Source organism: Amia ocellicauda, chromosome 3 (genome assembly GCF_036373705.1).
Source record: "Amia ocellicauda isolate fAmiCal2 chromosome 3, fAmiCal2.hap1, whole genome shotgun sequence".
Lineage (NCBI taxonomy): Eukaryota > Metazoa > Chordata > Actinopteri > Amiiformes > Amiidae > Amia > Amia ocellicauda.
In genome coordinates, this window is record NC_089852.1 from 879,052 (window position 1) to 897,500 (window position 18,449).

The 18,449-nt window shown below is 52.8% G+C and overlaps 3 protein-coding genes across 5 annotated transcripts in view; 1 reads left to right on the top strand and 2 right to left on the bottom strand.

Annotated features, from left to right (window-relative positions):
* LOC136730129 (cyclin-dependent kinase 17) overlaps positions 1 to 2,312 on the bottom strand; it is a 43,266-nt gene extending 40,954 nt beyond the window's left edge. For 2 of the 3 annotated variants that reach the window (XM_066697571.1, XM_066697568.1), the window contains exon 1: positions 1,617 to 2,312. The gene's annotated coding sequence lies outside the window, so the exon portion shown is untranslated. The other variant, XM_066697569.1, reaches the window with a different exon arrangement.
* Positions 2,313 to 2,386: 74 nt separating this feature from the next.
* On the top strand, positions 2,387 to 17,736 carry LOC136730113 (transmembrane prolyl 4-hydroxylase). Its single transcript, XM_066697567.1, has 9 exons — positions 2,387 to 5,918; positions 6,106 to 6,187; positions 11,639 to 11,829; positions 11,996 to 12,092; positions 12,978 to 13,140; positions 13,238 to 13,423; positions 13,521 to 13,611; positions 13,719 to 13,842; positions 16,272 to 17,736. The coding sequence occupies exons 1-9, from the start codon at positions 5,595 to 5,597 to the stop codon at positions 16,502 to 16,504; spliced, it is 1,491 nt and encodes a 496-aa protein (XP_066553664.1). The 5' UTR covers positions 2,387 to 5,594; the 3' UTR covers positions 16,505 to 17,736.
* Positions 6,537 to 9,596, bottom strand: LOC136730175 (secreted frizzled-related protein 5). Its single transcript, XM_066697572.1, has 4 exons — positions 9,226 to 9,596; positions 8,324 to 8,502; positions 8,015 to 8,104; positions 6,537 to 7,616 (listed from the first exon to the last, which is right to left on the bottom strand). Exons 1-4 carry the CDS (start codon positions 9,549 to 9,551, stop codon positions 7,267 to 7,269), a joined length of 945 nt encoding a protein of 314 aa, XP_066553669.1. The 5' UTR covers positions 9,552 to 9,596; the 3' UTR covers positions 6,537 to 7,266.
* Positions 17,737 to 18,449: the final 713 nt, after the last annotated feature.

Here is an 18,449-nt window from a genome sequence, read left to right on the forward strand (position 1 = left end):
AGGGACTGCAGACCAGAGCTTCCCAGCCACAGGACTGGCACACAAAATTACTGATTGATTGATTGATTGATAATTGATTAATTGACAAGCAGAACAAGGGTCAGAGCACTGATATTGTGATATTGTCTGCCGGCTGTACTCATCTCCCCTGTAAAATCGTGGAGGTATATTCTATATTTGTATAATCAATCCATCCATCCATCCATTTGAGTTTTGTATAGTTCCCTTTGTAGGGCAGTGCAGAGCTAGACAACCAAAATAAACAAATCAACCATAAACAATTAATCAAATCAAATGAAAATAAACCATTAGGCAAATTACATTATGTCACTCAGAACTGTGTCACAGTTTTTTGTTTAATATTAATTATGGGGAAAAAAGTACGAGCATAATAATGATGATGATGAACTACCATATCTTCCAGCTGTACCTGTGAAATTGCATTATTGACCAGAGGACGGGCAGACCTGTGTAAAGCAGCAGGAATCAGTTTGAGGTGTTTTAAATCCGATTTCAATTAGGTTCCAGCACTAACCAATCCCTATTGACGATATAATCAATAACCAGTGCGATCTGATTTATCGCCTGCGTGTCGTGTGCTTCGATGCATGTGCACTCGGACATACATGTCTGTGTGTGCGTGTGTACACAGCCCTGAACATCATCTACGCGCTACACAGATCTATAGATGTCAAAATGGGCATTTCAAGATCTACAAAGTGTGTCCGCTTTCTGATGCCTGTTACACACTACAGCAGCGCACGCACAGCAGACGGGTGTTTGCGCACAATGATGCGCACAATGGTGCGAGTGAAGAGCCTGCCTTCCTGCTGCACACGCACCGGCACCGTGTGTAATAGATCATCATTATAATAAAATAATATCAATAAAACCCACATGGTCCATATTGTGCCGGTGACTGCGGCACACCGGCCACTCATCTGCTGGAAGAGCTTCTCGCTGCTGCTCAGTCAGCGCCGACACACTGTTTAACACACCGCCGTGTCAAAATCCATCGAACTGCCAAATCAAGCGCTTACAGGGCGAGTGTGATCATGTCGGGCCTGCTTTTTACGGCTTCTCTCGAGTTCACACCGGGTTTTCCTGATCCCACAATCCCGGGACAGGGCGCCACCTGACAGGTCACACAAACACGGCTCAGCCCGCCGATGGGGACGCGGTTTTCACTTCCCTGGAAACGTCAACTATTAATAACACGATTCTCCGTCTTATGATTAGTAGTAGCGACGCGATCTTCGTCCTTTAGCCGAGTAGTTGCACAAGCTGCTTACAAGCTTATCACGCATGTTTAGCCAGCAAACACACGAACAAAGGTGTGATCCTGTGACCCGACGCCGCGCAGAGCCCCTCTGCCCCCGGCAGTGCAGCGAGTACGGAGCACGACTTCATAGGGCCAGGCTAGGCTGATGCCAGCGAAATACACATTTTAGAAATATATGACAGACTTGTTGATAGATATATTAATAGCGGAAATAACTACCTCGATGTGAGCAGGTAAACTAGTTACCGCAAACTAGCTCAGTACGTCCAGGTGAAGCGGGGACCGGGGCTACACGGGTCTCTTCAGAGCAGCGGGAGCAGCGGGAGCAACTTACCGGTGATCGACCACAGCAGCAGCGCACGGGCTGGCTGCCTCCCGGCGCGGCGGGGCGGTGCGGGGCGGTGCGGGGAGCCGGGCGCTGCGGTGCGGGGCGGTGCGGGGCGGTGCGGGGAGCCGGGCGCTGCGGTGCGGGGCGGTGCGGGGAGCCGGGCGCTGCGGTGCGGGGCGGTCAGTCTGCTGCGACAGGCTCGGGCGCCGGCAGGATCCCGGTCCAGCAGTGACGGCGGAGTGCGTGTCGGCGCTGCCCGGGTTTATGTGCATACATGCGCCAGGGATGTCATTTTAGCGTTGCGTGTATTGTTGTTTGTCCCAGTCGCTGCGTGTCCGTGCCATGCAGGTGGTCCGTGTTGTGTTTGCGTTTCCCGGCGGTGTTAATTCCCAGGTCTCCGCTGTTTAAGTCAATTGGGACGGTGGGACCATGATGAGGCTACTTTGTCTCCATTACCGATGAGCAAAACCCCGTCCGTGGCGGCATCCATACGACTGATCCCGGGAAAAGAAAGGAAGGAAGAAACGCCAGGACTTGCACGGAGGTATCCCGGAACACACTTCTGAGCCTGTGTGTGTGTGTGTGTGTGTGTGTGTGTGAGAGAGTCTCTGTGTCTCTGTGTGTCTCTGTGTGTGTGTGTGTGAGAGTCTGTGTGTCTCTGTGTGTGTGTGTGTGAGAGAGTCTGTGTGTCTGTGTGTGTGTGTGTGTGTGAGAGAGTCTCTGTGTCTCTGTGTGTCTCTGTGTGTGTGTGTGTGAGAGTCTGTGTGTCTCTGTGTGTGTGTGTGTGTGAGAGAGTCTGTGTGTGTGTGAGTGTCTCTGTGTGTGTGTGTGTGTGTGTGAGAGAGAGAGTCTGTGTGTGTGTGTGTGTGTGTGTGTGTGTGTGAGTCTGTGAGTCTCTGTGTGTCTCTCTGTGTGTGTGTGTGAGAGAGTCTCTGTGTCTCTGTGTGTGTGTGTGTGAGAGAGTCTCTGTGTCTCTGTGTGTGTGTGTGTGAGAGAGTCTGTGTGTCTGTGTGTGTGTGAGAGAGTCTGTGTGTCTGTGTGTGTGTGTGTGTGTGTGTGTGTGAGAGTCTGTGTGTCTCTGTGTGTGTGTGTGTGAGAGAGTCTGTGTGTGTGTGAGTGTCTCTGTGTGTGTGTGTGTGTGTGTGAGAGAGAGAGTCTGTGTGTGTGTGTGTGTGTGTGAGAGAGTCTCTGTGTCTCTGTGTGTCTCTGTGTGTGTGTGTGTGAGAGTCTGTGTGTCTCTGTGTGTGTGTGTGTCTGTGTGTGTGTGTGTGTGTGAGAGAGTCTGTGTGTGTGTGTGTGTGAGAGTCTCTGTGTGTCCACAGCTGGGGAGGCAGGGAGGGGGCGGGAGCAGCACGGTGGTGATCCTGCACATCCCGGCACACGCACCGCTGTCCCTGTGCGGGGGGACGGGTCCGAACCACTGCGTTACACTGCTGGCTGCTGGAGGTCTCTTCCAAATTATTATTGTAATATTCTGTTTGCTTGGCGGCTCTTTATTAATCCCTCCGACACTCTTTCACTTTCATTTTGTTTTTCCCTTTTGGGAAATCAGATGGGGGAATGGAAGCAGTTCGCTTGACTGGGGGTCAGTTCTTTGATTTGATGGAGGCCCCGTGGCGTCTTGTGGTCGTTTTGGCTCAGCCGGGCGGGGAGCGCCGTGACGCAACCAGCCGAAACACGGGCAGCAGCGCCAGGGACGCCGGTGTGGAGATGAGCGGAGAAGAGTCTCCCAAATCTGTGTGTTGAAATGTACAATTGCACATAGATATACACACCTCTGGGGTCCTGTGTGTATGGTGTGTTAATGCAGCATCACGGAAGTGCATCAGTGAGTCTGTCTTTGTTCAACCTGCAAACACCGACTCACAGGCTGCAGGAACATTATAAGAGATTGTAAGAGATGGATAAACAGATAGAACAAGGCAGTTAGATGTGTGAGTGTGAATGTGTGTGTGTGTGTGTGTGTGTGTGTGTGTCTGCGCTGACAGGATTGTGCGGATACAGACACAGATAGTGGGATTAGGAAGATCAACTAGCAGACAGACAGAGCTCAGCACCCAGATTACAGCAACAGGATTTGTAGTGCGTTGTGTTCACAGCAGCGCAGCATGGACTCCGCACGGGGGAGGGAGAGGGAGAGGGAGAGAGAGAGGAAGTGAGTGAGAATGACAGGGGAGAGACGGAGACGGAGAGGGAAAGGGAGCATCAGTCTGATAAACCCAACATCACCACTGAATTATACTTTAACCATCTAGGACCAGGGCAGAGACCCTGCTGGACTGGACTGTGTCTCTCGGGACCAGGGCTGAGACCCTGCTGGACTGGACTGTGTCTCTCGGGACCAGGGCCGAGACCCTGCTGGACTGGACTGTGTCTCTCGGGACCAGGGCCGAGACCCTGCTGGACTGGACTGTGTCTCTCGGGACCAGGGCTGAGACCCTGCTGGACTGGACTTTACAGTAAACCTGTGCTACCACCTGCTGTCCGATCTATGAACTGCATCCACTGGAAAACTACAGAAACCTGTAACTGATCTTTTTACGATTTAACTGTATGAATTACAGTTCCTCCCCCGCCTTCAAAGCGGCCCGACCACTGAAAACCCCCAGAATGGCTGTTGTGGGGGTGGGTGTTGTATATCAATCAATTTGTATTTGTATAGTGCCCTTCGCAGTGTAGCCACAGAGCGCTTTACAGATTGATAAACACGCTACAACAGAATTACTAAATAAGTCAATAAACCGTAAACAATTTATAAAATCAAAATAATCAACATAATTTAAACCATTAGTCACAGAGGAGAGAAAAAAAATCCTATGGATGGCAGATAGTTACAGGAGAAAATAAATCTCTGGGGGTCCACGGCTTCAGGCCCAGGCCTAATGGTTGCCTCCCCTGCAGGCAGTTCTTCATCGGTGCTGCTGGCTGTGGTCCTGCCTCTGCTGGGGGCCCCTGGGGGTGGGAGGAACATCAACAGCCCCTGGGTAGTGCTGTGTGTGATGTATAACCCTCCGAATATAGCTGTGGGCTTCTATGCATTTATAAGGTACAAGTTTTATGCCATATCATAGTTTTATGTCAGTATATATGGTGACTATATTTTAAATGCTGCACAAAAGTGGTTGCATTTAGAAAACATGATTTACGCATCAAAAATGAATATATCATTAAATCAATACATTGCTAATACATGTTCACTTATCCAATAGTCTATTGTCCTTTAGTCAGCTGAAACACTTCAACACACTATAGCGATGGGGAAGCTTGACTTACAAACCAGATCCGAAAACTGGCACCTACTCATATATTTGTGTTGACGTATTTCTTGTTTATTTATTCATTAAATGTTTCAGTGTTTTTCCAGTTTCGCTCTAGTTGAGCCACTGCGGTATAAACCCGCACACTACCACCGCTCTGCCGCCAGGGGGCAGTGACGCACCCGCGCCAGGAAGTGCCGCACGGAAGTGGAGCGGCGCTCTCTACGGCTCCGGTGCGCAGGCGTGCTAATGGCGCCTGGTCTGTCGTGGCGGTTGCGGCGCTGCAGCTTCTCGGGCTGCGACAGAGGGACGGGCCGCTGAACTGCACGCCGCTGACCCGGAGCGCCCGGCGGCACCGACACCGAGGCCGTGACGTCAGCAGCGGTGGGTGATCTCGGCGCCACCGGCGACCCCCGGCCTGTCCTCAGTAACGGACGAGCCGAGCCGTTATCTCCGTTAATAACGGCCCCGCAGGCAATGCGTGCGTGTCATTATATCGATATTGCAGTTAAGCGCCTTACTATCTTCTGCGTGAGAAACCGCTTAGTTTTCACTCCAAATAAGTGATTGAGTGAATTAAATATGAACTCTAAGCGAAGTGTTACACGTTATTACCATAATTATCACTGATATTATCAATATTATCATCAATATCAGAGAAGGGAGTGACGCTGGCGAACCAGGGGTCCGTGTCCAGCCGTCCAGCTTGTCAGTAGAGGTGGGCACGATGATGGAGTGCGGGGGGCGCGAGGCCGAGCCGCTGATGCCCGGCGCGCTGCCCCTGCCCCGCGAGCGCGCGGCCCTGCACAAGAGCAGCGTGTGCTCACGCTCCTACTTCGTGGTCATCATGGTCTTCTTCCACGTGTACATCATCAATGTCATCGCGCTGCTCATGTATGTGCACTACAACAACGGCCCCGGGGAGCTGCCCCCCGCCGCCGAGCCCCCGCTCACCGGCTCCAGCCGCCCCCCCGAGCCGGACCCCCTGCCCCCAGCTCCGGACACGACGGCCCGGGGCTCCATCTACCTGCCTCGCATCGAGGGCATCCGGGTAAGTGCAGGCCTGAGGTGGGGAAGTGGCGGCCTTCATATCTCCCTTTCTCCCACTGCCCCTCTTTTCTCTCTAAGTAACAGTCCAGTCTTGAGAGACACAGTCCAGGGTTGGCGTGACGGTTCTCTTTACTTCATGTCCTACAGTAAATGATAGTGATGGTGACGATGGTCCCGTGTCTGTGCAGGTGGGACATGTCCAGAAGGTGGCGCTGGAGCCCAATAAAGTGCACGAGATGAAGACGCTCAGCCTGAAGCCCCTGCTGTTCGGTGAGAGACTGCCCCCCTGCGCTTTGACACAGTGGTGGTGGGGCGGGTGAGGGAGGAGCTGGGTGGCCCTGGCACAGTGCGGAGGAGGGGTGCAGCGGTGTCAGTGTGAGACTGAAAGTGAGGGAGGGGAAACTGAAAGAGAGAGAATGAGAGGCAGAGGCAGAAAGAGAGGAAGCAGGACAGGGGTCTGTGTTGTGAATGGAGCAAACCCACGGCGCAGTCCAGACCACTCCAGCACGGCCCAGCCCAGCCCGAGCTCTAAGCCTGGGAGACCCCGCTTCACCGTGCAGGCGGACAGTGTCCAGTTTCTATGTTGAGGAGCCACAATGATGCACTGAATCACACGCACTTCAGGCCAGGGATGTTTATTACTTCATATAGATATAGATATAGATATACATACATGTACAACTACTGATCACAACAACACAAACGCGGTGTACAGCCTCTTCTGGTGTCCCACATTTCAGACATACGCAAATACAGGCTTGTAAAAAACAGGTCGGACACACAGATAGAGCGGACAGTGTATGTATATAGTGACTCACCCCCCCCAACGCACACACACACACAAAGAAGAAGCTAACAACCTCCCCAGCACAACTGACACCCTGCTGTCTGTCTGTCTGTCTCTGTCCCTCTCTCTGTGTCTCTGTCTCTCTCTCTGTCTCTCAGTTAATTGACGGATATCAGGCTCCAGTGCTCCAGTCCCTCCCCCACACTGCAGACACAGTACAGACACGCTGACCAAACCCGTGTCCTCAGCAATGTGACTGTAGTGTAAACAGGCCCGACTGGACTCTCCTCTGTCCTCCACTGCAGGGTTCCCTCCCAACGTCCCCTAGAGACACAGTCCAGTCCAGTCCAGTGTCCAGCAGGGTCTCAGCCCTGGTCCTGGAGAGAGACAGGGTTTCCAGTCCAATTATCACAATTACACAACTGACCCAGATCATGTAAAACGTCTCCGTTGAGCCGTGGCCCCTGGGGAGGATCCCTCTACTGTGAATAACTTACACACACACACACACACACACACAAACAAAGCCCCCGCTGCCAAACAGGACGGCAATGCCGCGCTGCTAGTGCCCGGCGTGCCACTCCCGGCCCTCCCTCGGCCCGCGGCACCGGTGCCGTTTCCACTTGCGCGCCGCGGCCGCCAGGGTCCTGTCACGCTTCTGCCAACTGTAGGCCTTGAGCACGACCAGCCGCTCGCCGTGGGCGCTGCCCAGGACCAGGTAGCTGCCGGCTGGGCTGCGGCGCGTCATGTTGCGCACGCAGGTGGCGTCCCGCTCCAGCCAGAGCCGCAGCCGATCGTGCACCTGGGCCCCCAGTAGAGGGCCGTGCTTCAGCACCTCGACCCGCGGGTCCAGCGTGAACTGGGCCAGGCCGGCGCTGCTGCCGTTCAGCCGAGACAGGCGCACTTTCACCACTGGTGGAGAGAGAGAGGGACAGAGAGACGGGGTGAGATCAGGGGGTGTTGTGGGGAGAGGGGGTGACAGGGAGGAAGAGGGAGGGAATTTCAGAGTGAAAGAGGGACAGAAGGAGGGAGAGGAGATCAGAGTGACGGAGGGAGAGGGAGGGAATGTCAGTGAAAGAGGGACAGAGGGAGGTAGGGAGAGGAGAGGGAGAGGAGATGGAGAGAGGTAATCTCAAAGTGAAGGAGCGATAGGGAGGGAGAGGGAGGGAATGTCAGAGAGTGCGAGAGCAACGGAGAGGGAGAGGGAGGGAATGCCAGTGAGTGAAGGAGCGACAGAGGGAGGAGAGGGGGAGATGGAGAGGGAGAAGGAGGGAAGAGAAGAGGATGGGAGGAGTGAAAGATGTTCTTACCGAAGTCATGGGCGCAGAACGCATCCAGGACCTCTTTGACGGACGCCGGCTCCTCCAACTCACAGTCACGGCAGCTCGCCCTGGGCACAGCTGCAACACACGCACACACGCACACACACACACACACACACACAGTCAGAGGAACTGGGTCAGAAGTGTGACGTGTTCTGGCTGCGGTGGGCCAGGTGTGGGGGGCGAGGGACCGATGTTGAAGTGTGCTACAAGTGTGCCAGATTCTCAGAGTGGGCGTGTGAAGTGTGTGACGAGCGCGTGCGTGCCGTGTGTCAGGCGTGTGCTAGGCGCACTCACCCTTGCGGCGGTCGGGGTGCGTGGCGTTGCCGCTTGTGACAGAGGGGATGCACATGAGGGTGTCGGAGGGGAACTGGTGGCAGCGCAGGATCTCCGGCCAGGGGAAGCCATAGCACGCCATGATGGGGGCGCAGCTCCCACGCACCTCCTCACACAGGCTGCGGCACGGGGAGATAAACCTGCCAACACGGGGGGTTACATGTGAGAGGTTTAGGATTGACAGAGAGTTGAAGGAGAGAGAACGAGGGAGGAGGGGCTGTGAACGCGGAACTGACTGGCTGTTTAGAGAGCCCAGTCGCTCGCCTTAATGAAATGATTGCATCATTAAAATAAGTGGCACAAAGCAACAGTTATAAATGTAGCAGGAGAGGCAGCACCGGTGCAGAGAGACGCGGTTTTACCATGAATTCACTCCGATCTGGTTCAGTCTGCTTTTTTGGGAGACGGGAGCAGTGGGACTTGTTTTGCGTGATAGTCGGACACCCGGGGCAGTTTAGTCTGACTCTGATTAACTTCCCCAGTCTGCCTGCCCGCCTTCACAGAGCTAATTAAACCATAATAGCTTCTGTCAGAAACTCAGCTGGGTTAGAGCAGGACACGGTACAGTAACCTAAATAAAGCAACACAGTGCAGCGCAGCACAACTCGACACACCACAACTCAACACAGATTAACACAGCACAGCACAAAAAGATATGGCTAAGATCATCATCAGGACAAAGTGAGAGTGTAAGAGTGAGGAAAACAGAGAGAGAAAATAAAGAAATAAATAAATGTTTAAAAAACTGACGTAATTGGTTATTTTGTACCTACTTTGGCAATACTGCTGTGCAAGTCATGCCAGTAAAGCTTCTTTGAATTTGAAAAATTGGAATTTGAGAAAGACAGAGAGAGAGTGCTTACCTGTCCAGGCAGATGGGGGCGAAGAGGGAGCAGAGAAACATGCGGGCGTCTGGGTGGCACTCCCGGGCCAGTAGGGGCAGCCAGCTGGCCGCCTGCTGCACTGCCTCGCCCAGCGACTCATGCCCCAGCAGGTTGGGCAGACGCATATCCCTGTAGCCGATGTCCTGGCACAGCGCCATGCGTGCAGGGATGGGCACACACCGGGAGGAGCCGTCCAGGCCCCGGGGCCCCCCGCCCGGCCCCAGCACCAGCCCCACGGTGGCATCGCTTGGCCACAGCAGGAGGCACAGGGCGGCCCGTAGGAGCCAGGTGGAGCTGAGGGTCATCGTCCCGGAGGCGGAGAGGATAGAGAGATCGGGGGATGTGGTGGTGGCGCGGGGAGGCAGAGAGAGAGAGTGCCCTGGGTACTGGGAGGGTAGGGGTATTTATACAGCCGGGGGGACTCAGTGCAGCCTTTCATTAGCAGGGGGGGCAGGAGCAGAGGGAGAACAATGGAGCGGAGGGGAGGGGGCTCTGTGTGTGTGTGTTTTAAGGGGGTGGACGTGAGAGGGCTGTGTGTTTGTGTGTGTGTGTTATAGAGGGGGTGTCGTGACAGGACCTCCCCTTCTCCTTCCTTCTTTCTTTCGTTCCATTCTCCTTCTCTCTCTTCCCTCACCCTCTGTCCCTCTCTCCCTCCTTTACCCACACAGGTTCCTACTTCTATCCTGTTTCTTCAAAAGTAGGACCTTCCCTTCTCCTTCCTTCTTTCTTTCATTCTATTCTCCCTCTCTCTCTTAGCTCCTGGTTTATTACATCACACGGTCTGATTCTGTCCAGGTACACATTCTGGGTGTCTGTTCAGAATCAGCTGTAAAGCCTCGTCCAGTTTATATCCTGTCAGGCAGAGCGTTGGACACCTGGAGCGCCTGCTTGGACCCGTCTTCTACAACACAGGCATCACTGTGGATTGCAGCGAGTTCGAGCCCCCAGGGCCGTCCCTAGAGCCCGGGGTGCTTTACAATGGATTCACATTGAATGACAAACATGAATAATCTGTATCTGTAGATGATGACTGGGCTGTGCTGTGCCAGGGCTCTGTGGGGGGGCTGTGCTGTTATTGTGTGTCCCTTCAGCCCCTGCTGCTCACAGCGAGGGGCTGTTTGTGTGCTGCGACCCTCTTCCTGCCCAGACACGCCGCTCCACTTCCTGCCTGCTCTGTGCTGGAGAACTGGCACAGTACCCAAGCGCCTGCTGGACGGAGGGAGGGAGAGGGAGAGGGAGAGATAGAAAAGGACAGAGATATACACAGTTAAAGCTGAGCAGCTACACAATTGTAATATAATACAGACACAGTATAGTCCAGTCCAGCAGCAGGGTCTCAGCCCTGGTCCTGAGAGACACAGTCCAATCCAGCAGGGTCTGGAACTCTTTGTCAACACCTGGGACTGGGGGGGCACAGAGTGGGAGATTAGCAAGAGAAAGGGGCCTGACAAGCCACTCAGCTGACAATGCAGCCCATGTCCAGCACATCGACCCCCCAGCAGCAGGATCAACACCGCTAGAGTGGGGACAGGGACGGGGGGGCATTATAATAAATAGAGCAAGAACCCGAGTACAGATCTGTGCTGCCTCCTAATGTCTCGTCAGCCTCGGAGTATTTACCTGCGCTGTGCGTGCGTGTGTGTGTCATGTATTTTCCCTGTGGTCTTACTGCACCATTGTGTGTTCATCCCGGTCACTCAGCATCACGCCCTCATTGGCCAGAGCTGATCTGTGTGTTCGTTTAACTATGTAACGAGCTGGCGGGGGTCCCGTGGTCGGGGGCTGCAGGTGAAGGATGATTTACAGGCATTTCACACTCCAGAGCTTGCTGTTTTGTTCTCTCAATTAGCTTAATTGATATGGATTGACCAATGGGAAATAACTAAGATCTGTAATATGTATTTATGAATGTATTCCCCCTGTAGGGAAGTGTTCTGCCCAGTCGGGTGTTAGGCCCCAGCCTGTTCCCCTTCACTGAGCTATAACTTTAAACTCTCCTCCCCTCCCCCTCTCTCTAACACTGTCTCTCCCTCCCCCTTCCATTCCCTCTTCCTCCCTCATTTTCTCTCCCTCTTCCTTTCTCCTCCTCTCTCCCTCCCTCTCTTCTCCTCCCCTCCACCTCCCATTCCCTCTTCCTCCCTCCCTCTCCCTCTTCCTACCACCTCTTCTCTCCCTCCCTCTCCCTCTTCCTTTCTCCTCCCCTCTGCCTCCCATTCCCTCTTCCTCCTACCTCCCTCTCCCTCACCCTCCCCATTTCTTCTCCCTACCTCCCTCCCTCTCTCTCCCTTTCTCCTTCTCTTTCCCTCTCCCTCTCCCTACCCCATTCCCTCTCCCTACCTCCTCCTCTCTCCCTCCCTCTTCCTCCCTGTCCTCTCCCTTCCCACCCCCCCAGAGATCCCAGGATTCCTGACAGAGGAGGAGTGTAGGGTGGTGGTGCAGCTGGCGCAGCTGAAGGGTCTGACTGAGAGCCAGGTGATGACCCCTGAGGGTGGGGAGGACCTGGCCGAGCAGCTGGAGCTCAGCCCAGAGGACATCTTCAACCTGCTGGACCTCAACCAGGACGGACAGCTGCAGCTGCAGGAGGTCAGCGGGGGGTAGAGGGAGGAGGAGATGGAGAGGGAAAGGGAGGAGAAGGAGGAGGAAAGTGGGCAAGACATGGGGCAGGAGGGGACGGGGAGAAGGGTAGAAAGGGTGGGAGGGGCAATGGATTGGCGATGAAGAACTGACAGCTCCTCACCCTCTCCCCCAGGTTCTGACCCACTCTCGGGTGAGGGACGGGATCTGGCTGACCCCCGACAGCCTGCGGGAGATCTACACTGGGCTGAAGGCCGACCCGGATGGCAACGGTGAGACACGGCTCATTGATCGCTGGACTGTGCTTCTCTCCACACGCCCGTCTGTCCCCCTCTACTTCTCATCTTCCCATTCTCCATCTCTCTGTCTGTGTCCCCCTCTGCGTCTCTGTGTGCTCCATGTCTTTGTGTGAGTGTGCGTCTCTGTATCTCTCTGTGTGTCAGTGTGTCTGTATCTCTCTGTGTGTCAGTGTTTGTCTCTCTCTGTATCTCTGTGTGTGTCAGTGTGTCTCTCTGTATCTCTCTTTGTGTCAGTGTGTCTATTTTTCTGTGTGTCAGTGTGTCTGTATTTCTCTGTGTCAGTGTTTGTCTCTCTCTATCTCTGTGTGTGTCAGTGTGCGTCTCTCTGTGTGTCAGTGTGTGTCTGTATCTCTGTGTATGTCAGTGCGTCTCTCTCTGTATCTCTTTGTGTGTCATTGTGTGTCTCTGTATCTCTATGTGTCAGTGTGCGTGTGCGTGTTAGTGTGAGTGAGTGAGGCAGAGCGAGAGAGCGAGCAGTGTGCGGGCGATGAGGTCATGGCAGTGAGTTGTGTACGGTCAGCGGATGTGCCCAGTGCCTCTCATTAACATCACAATGCCTCACTCCGTCGACCCCCCCCACTGGCCTGGCTCTGGGAGGGAGGAAATGCGTCCCGACAGCCGGACATGTGGGGGCAGCCACCCCCCCACCACACTGACCCCTGACCTGCCACACACAGAGAGGGGGCTTAGGGGGTTAAGGAGGTTACAGGGAGAGGGAGGGAGAGGTGCACAGGAGCATGCGGGCTACAGAGAGAGAGAGAGAGAGGGTGTGTGTGTGTGTGTGTCTCACTCTGTTGTCAGTGTGTTTCACTCTGTCATCTGTGTGTGTGTCTCACTCTCTCGTCTCTGTGTTTGCAGGTCTGCTCAGCCTGGAGGAGTTCAAGCAGCTGAGCAGCAATGCGTTCCAGAGGTTCCTCCGACAGCGCGGCGTTCAGAGCAGCCAGCTGGTCCGCAACAGCAAACACACCTGGCTGTACCAGGGAGAGGGAGCACACCGCGTCCTGAGAGGCCTGAGAGAGAGGTGAGAGGGGGGGGAGGGAGAGGGAGAGGGCCCCTGACTCTGCAGTGTGATGACAGTATGGACACTCACTCAAACTCCGCCTCGCTCTGCCCCCCAGGGTGACCCGGCTGACCCGGCTGCCCCCTGCCCTGGTGGAGTTGAGCGAGCCGCTGCAGGTGGTGCGCTACGAGAGGGGGGGGCACTACCACGCGCACCACGACAGCGGTCCGGTGTACCCAGAGACCGTGTGCCACCACACCAAGCTGGCCGACAACGGCTCGTCGCCCTTCGAGACCTCCTGCCGGTGAGAGAGACGACCACGCGCACGCACGCCTGTGTGTGTGAGTCTCAGTGTGTGTGTGTGTGTGAGTCTGTGTGTTCTCACTCGTGTCTTGTTGCAGGTACATCACAGTGCTGTTCTACCTGAACTCAGTGGAAGGGGGGGGTGAGACGGCCTTCCCTGTGGCAGACAACCGGACCTACGAGGAAGTGGTAAAACACTGTGCCAGTCTCACTGTGCCCCTCTCTGTCCTGTGCCAGTCTCATTGTGCCCCTCAGCCCTGTGCCAATCTCACTGTGCCCTCTCTGCCCTGTGCCAGTCTCTGATCCAGAATGACGTGGACCTGCTGGACACCCGTAAGAACTGTGACAAGAGCAACCTGCTTGTGAAGCCCAGTAAGGGCACGGCCGTGTTCTGGTACAACTACCTCTCCGATGGCAAAGGTACCGAGCGAGAGAATACAGTGTGTGTGTGTGTGTGTTGTACAGTGAGGGAAAAAAGTATTTGATCCCCTGCTGATTTTGTACGTTTGCCCACTGACAAAGAAATGATCAGTCTATCATTTTAATGGTAGTTGTATTTTAACAGTGAGAGACAGAATAACAGCAAAAAAATCCAGAAAAACGCATTTCAAAAAAGTTATAAATTGATTTGCATGTTAATGAGGGAAATAAGTATTTGATCCCCTATCAATCAGCAAGATTTCTGGCTCCCAGGTGTCTTTTATACAGGTAACGAGCTGAGATTAGGAGCTCTCTCTTAAAGGGAGTGCTCCTAATCTCAGCTCGTTACCTGTATATAAGACACCTGTCCACACCTGTCAATCAGATTCCAAACTCTCCACCATGGCCAAGACCAAAGAGCTGTCCAAGGATGTCAGGGACAAGATTGTAGACCTACACAAGGCTGGAATGGGCTACAAGACCATCGCCAAGCAGCTTGGTGAGAAGGTGACAACAGTTGGTGCGATTATTCGCAAATGGAAGAAACACAAAATAACTGTCAGTCTCCCTCGGTCTGGGGCTCCATGCAAGATCTCACCTCGTGGAGTTTCAATGATCATGAGAACGGTGAGGAATCAGCCCAGAACTACACGGGAGGATCTTGTTAATGATCTCAAGGCAGCTGGGACCATAGTCACCAAGAAAACAATTGGTAACACACTACGCCGTGAAGGACTGAAATCCTGCAGCGCCCGCAAGGTCCCCCTGCTCAAGAAAGCACATGTACAGGCCCGTCTGAAGTTTGCCAATGAACATCTGAATGATCAGAGGAGAACTGGGTGAAAGTGTTGTGGTCAGATGAGACCAAAATCGAGCTGTTTGGCATCAACTCCGTGTTTGGAGGAGGAGGAATGACCCCAAGAACACCATCCCCACCATCAAACATGGAGGTGGAAACATTATGCTTTGGGGGTGTTTTTCTGCTAAGGGGACAGGACAACTGCACCGCATCAAAGGGACGATGGATGGGGCCATGTACCGTCAAATCTTGGGTGAGAACCTCCTTCCCTCATTGAAAATGGGTCGTGGATGGGTATTCCAGCATGACAATGACCCAAAACACACAGCCAAGGCAACAAAGGAGTGGCTCAAGAAGAAGCACATTAAGGTCCTGCAGTGGCCTAGCCAGTCTCCAGACCTTAATCCCATAGAGAATCTGTGGAGGAGCTGAAGGTTCGAGTTGCCAAACGTCAGCCTCGAAACCTTAATGACTTGGAGAGGATCTGCAAAGAGGAGTGGGACAAAATCCCTCCTGAGATGTGTGCAAACCTGGTGGCCAACTACAAGAAACGTCTGACCTCTGTGATCGCCAACAAGGGTTTTGCCACCAAGTACTAAGTCGAAGGGGTCAAGTACTTATTTCACTCATTAACATGCAAATCAATGTATAACTTTTTTGAAATGCGTTTTTCTGGATTTTTTTGTTGTTATTCTGTCTCTCACTGTTAAAATACACCTACCATTAAAATTATAGACTGATCATTTCTTTGTCAGTGGGCAAACGTACAAAATCAGCAGGGGATCAAATACTTTTTTCCCTCACTGTAACTGGAGTGAGGTTGTTAGTGGAGTTCCACAGGGATCAGTACTAGGGCCTTTGCTTTTTCTAATCTATATTAATGATCTGGACTCGGGGATAGTTAGCAAACTTGTCAAATTTGCAGATGATACTAAAATAGGCGGCTCAGCAGATACAATCTCGGCAGCTCAGGCTATTCAAAGGGACTTAGAGAACAAGGGCAGTGATGTTCAGACTGTACAATGCACTAGTTAGAACTCATCTGGATACTGTGGACAGTTCTGGGCTCCACACTTCAAGAAAGATATCGCTGCTCTAGAGGCAGTTCAGAGGAGAGCAACCAGACTTATTCCAGGTCTGAAGGGAATGTCCTACTGAGAGACTGAGGACCTGAACCTTTTCACCCTGGAACAGAGGAGACTACGTGGGGACTTGATCCAAGTCTTCAAAATCATGAAAGGCATCGACCACATCAAACCAGAGGAGCTTTTCCAGATCAGTAGGGACACACGCACCCGGGGACACAAATGGAAATGCATACGAGCACGATGGGGCGAATGGCCTCCTCTCCATTGGACACTGTCTTATGTTCTTCTTATGTTCTTATGTGTGTGTGTTGTATACTCAGTATGTGTGTGTGTTGTATACTCAGTGTGTGTGTGTGTGTGTGTGTGTGTGTGTGTGTGTGTGTTGTATACTCAGTATGTGTGTGTGTTGTATACTCAGTATGTGTGTGTGTGTTGTATACTTAGTGTGTGTGTGTATCTGTGTTGTATACTAAGTGTGTATGTGTGTTGTATACTCTGTGTGTGTGTGTTGTATACTCAGTATGTGTGTGTTGTGTTGACAGGCTGGGTGGGCGAGCTGGACGAGTACTCTCTGCACGGCGGTTGTGTTGTGACTCAGGGCACCAAGTGGGTCGCCAACAACTGGATCAACATTGACCCGGACTACCAGCGCCAGGCCCGGTACCAGCGTCTGGTGTCCCAGCAGGACAGACCGGAGCGGCCCCGGCAGCAGAACCCCAACTCCGACCGGGACCGAGACCGAGACCCCCACAGTGATATGCACCACGATTTATAGCACCTTGCCCCTCCCCTCGAGATCTAGTGAGAGAGAGAGAGGGATAGAGAGAGGGAAGGAGGCGGCGTTGTTAATTGTTTACATTGTTCTTGTTGCCCCCAGTGTGTTTCTCCACGGGGGGGTAGCTGTCACTCTCGGGTTGCACTGTTCTCTTAAACAGGAGGACGAGATCAGTAAATGGGGGATTTTTTTCTGAACTAAAGCTAGAATCGCTTGAGTATAAATAGGATGGAGACCACTGACACTGTTCACGGGATGGGGTTTACCAAGGGGTCTGTCCCAACCATGTCCTCAGCTCAGCTGCTGTCCCTGTGTCTCTCAGTGTCTGTCTCTGTCCTTTCTCTTCATGTGTCCATCTCTCAGACTCTGTGTCCCCTGCTGTTTGCCCCTCTCCCACTGTCTCTGTCCCCCTCTCTCAGTTTGTCTCTCCGTGTCCCTGTGGACTCTCCGTTTGTCTCTCCATGTCCCCGCTGTCTCTCTGTTTGTCTCACCATGTCCCTGCTGTCTCTCTCTCTGTTTGTTTCTCTGTGTCCCCGTGTTCTCTCTCGGTTTCTCTCTCAGTGTCCCTGCTGTCTCTCTCTCTGTTTGTATCTCCGTGTCCCTGTGACCTCTCCGTTTGTCTCTCCATGTCCCCGCTGCCTCTCTGTTTGTCTCTCGGTGTCCCCGCTGTCTCTCTCTCGGTTTGTCTCTCCATGTCCCTGTGACCTCTCTGTTTGTCCCTCTGTATCTCCGCGGTCTCTCTCAGTTTGTCTTGCCGTGTCCCCACTGTCTCTCTCTCTCGTCTCCTCCCGTCTGCCTCACTGTCTCTGTGTCTGCGTGTCTTCTCCTCTCCCCCTGCTCTGCTATGAAGGACGAACTCTCAAACTGTGATGCCTGACTGGTTTTCTCCTCCCATCTCCTCCACCCAGAGGGTGTCCGTTTGTGATTGATTGATCGATCGATTGATTAATTTATTCTCAAGTGTTCTGCTTGACTTTCTTAAGCCCTGCCCATTCCCACACTGTCGTCAGTTCTTCTTGAGGATGCTAAGTGTGTATGTATTTATTTTTACGTATTTATTCATTCACGTTTGTCTTTATTTGTGTATTTATTCCAATAACTTGTTTGTTTTGACCGTGTTTGGATATGCACTGAATCACTTTGCTTTATTTTACCTATAAGAAATGATATATTAATATATTGACGGATTCTACGAGGAAAAAAATAAATATGGTTGGGTTTTTAAGAAACGATCAGTGTGTGAGTGGGTGTTTTCTAAGGTGCATCCGATGCGCCCCTCTGATTCGAGCTCTGCCCAAACGGCTTTGAGAAACTGACAAGACGGCAAACGCACTTATTACATTTGTCAACGGGCCTCATCTCAGACCCGCCCAGATGATTGCAGCTGTGCAGGTTGGGCCCAAATGATGGTTGTGTGTCACATTTTAAATATACATGATTTGTTTTTGTATACATTGTGATTGCATAATATACATGTGTATGTATATATATATAGAAGTAAATAGTCACGTCCACCTCCATTGCTACACATTTAAACGCCCTCAGTGTCTCTGTACTTCCTGGGGTGTGTAGATCCTGCACCCCCCCCCATACAAAAATACACATAAAATAACTCCCCAATTTTAAATGAATTATCCTCAAAATTTGGCCACGTGTGGAACAGCATCGCTGCTTCCTTGACCAGAGAGAGGTTATAGACAGGGCGGTCAACCCTGGTCCGGCACGTTCTCCAGTCTAAATCACCCATCACTGGATACCTGCAACACAGGGACACTTAGCCTAATCAAGACCCACAATTGGTTCAATTAGGCAGTTAACGACCTGGATAGAACAATCGCCTGTTGGCCCTGAAGCTCTCCAGGACCAGGGTTAGCCACCCCTGATATAGACAGATCGATCCGTGCATTGGACGGCGGCCGGTAGGGGGCGCTGCGGGACTTTAGTG

Bases quoted from the DNA above. Each gene is read 5' to 3' on its own strand.
- LOC136730175 (XM_066697572.1), bottom strand. From the start codon at position 9,551: ATGACCCTCAGCTCCACCTGGCTCCTACGGGCCGCCCTGTGCCTCCTG. The intron at 8,503-9,225 runs GTAAGCACTCTC...CCGTGTTGGCAG, and splicing joins GCCCCCATCTGCCTGGACAG to GTTTATCTCCCCGTGCCGCA. The intron at 7,617-8,014 runs GTAAGAACATCT...TCTCTCCACCAG, and splicing joins GTTCTGCGCCCATGACTTCG to TGGTGAAAGTGCGCCTGTCT.
- LOC136730113 (XM_066697567.1), top strand. From the start codon at position 5,595: ATGATGGAGTGCGGGGGGCGCGAGGCCGAGCCGCTGATGCCCGGCGCG. The intron at 6,188-11,638 runs GTGAGAGACTGC...CCACCCCCCCAG, and splicing joins CCTGAAGCCCCTGCTGTTCG to AGATCCCAGGATTCCTGACA. The intron at 13,612-13,718 runs GTAAAACACTGT...GCCCTGTGCCAG, and splicing joins ACCGGACCTACGAGGAAGTG to TCTCTGATCCAGAATGACGT.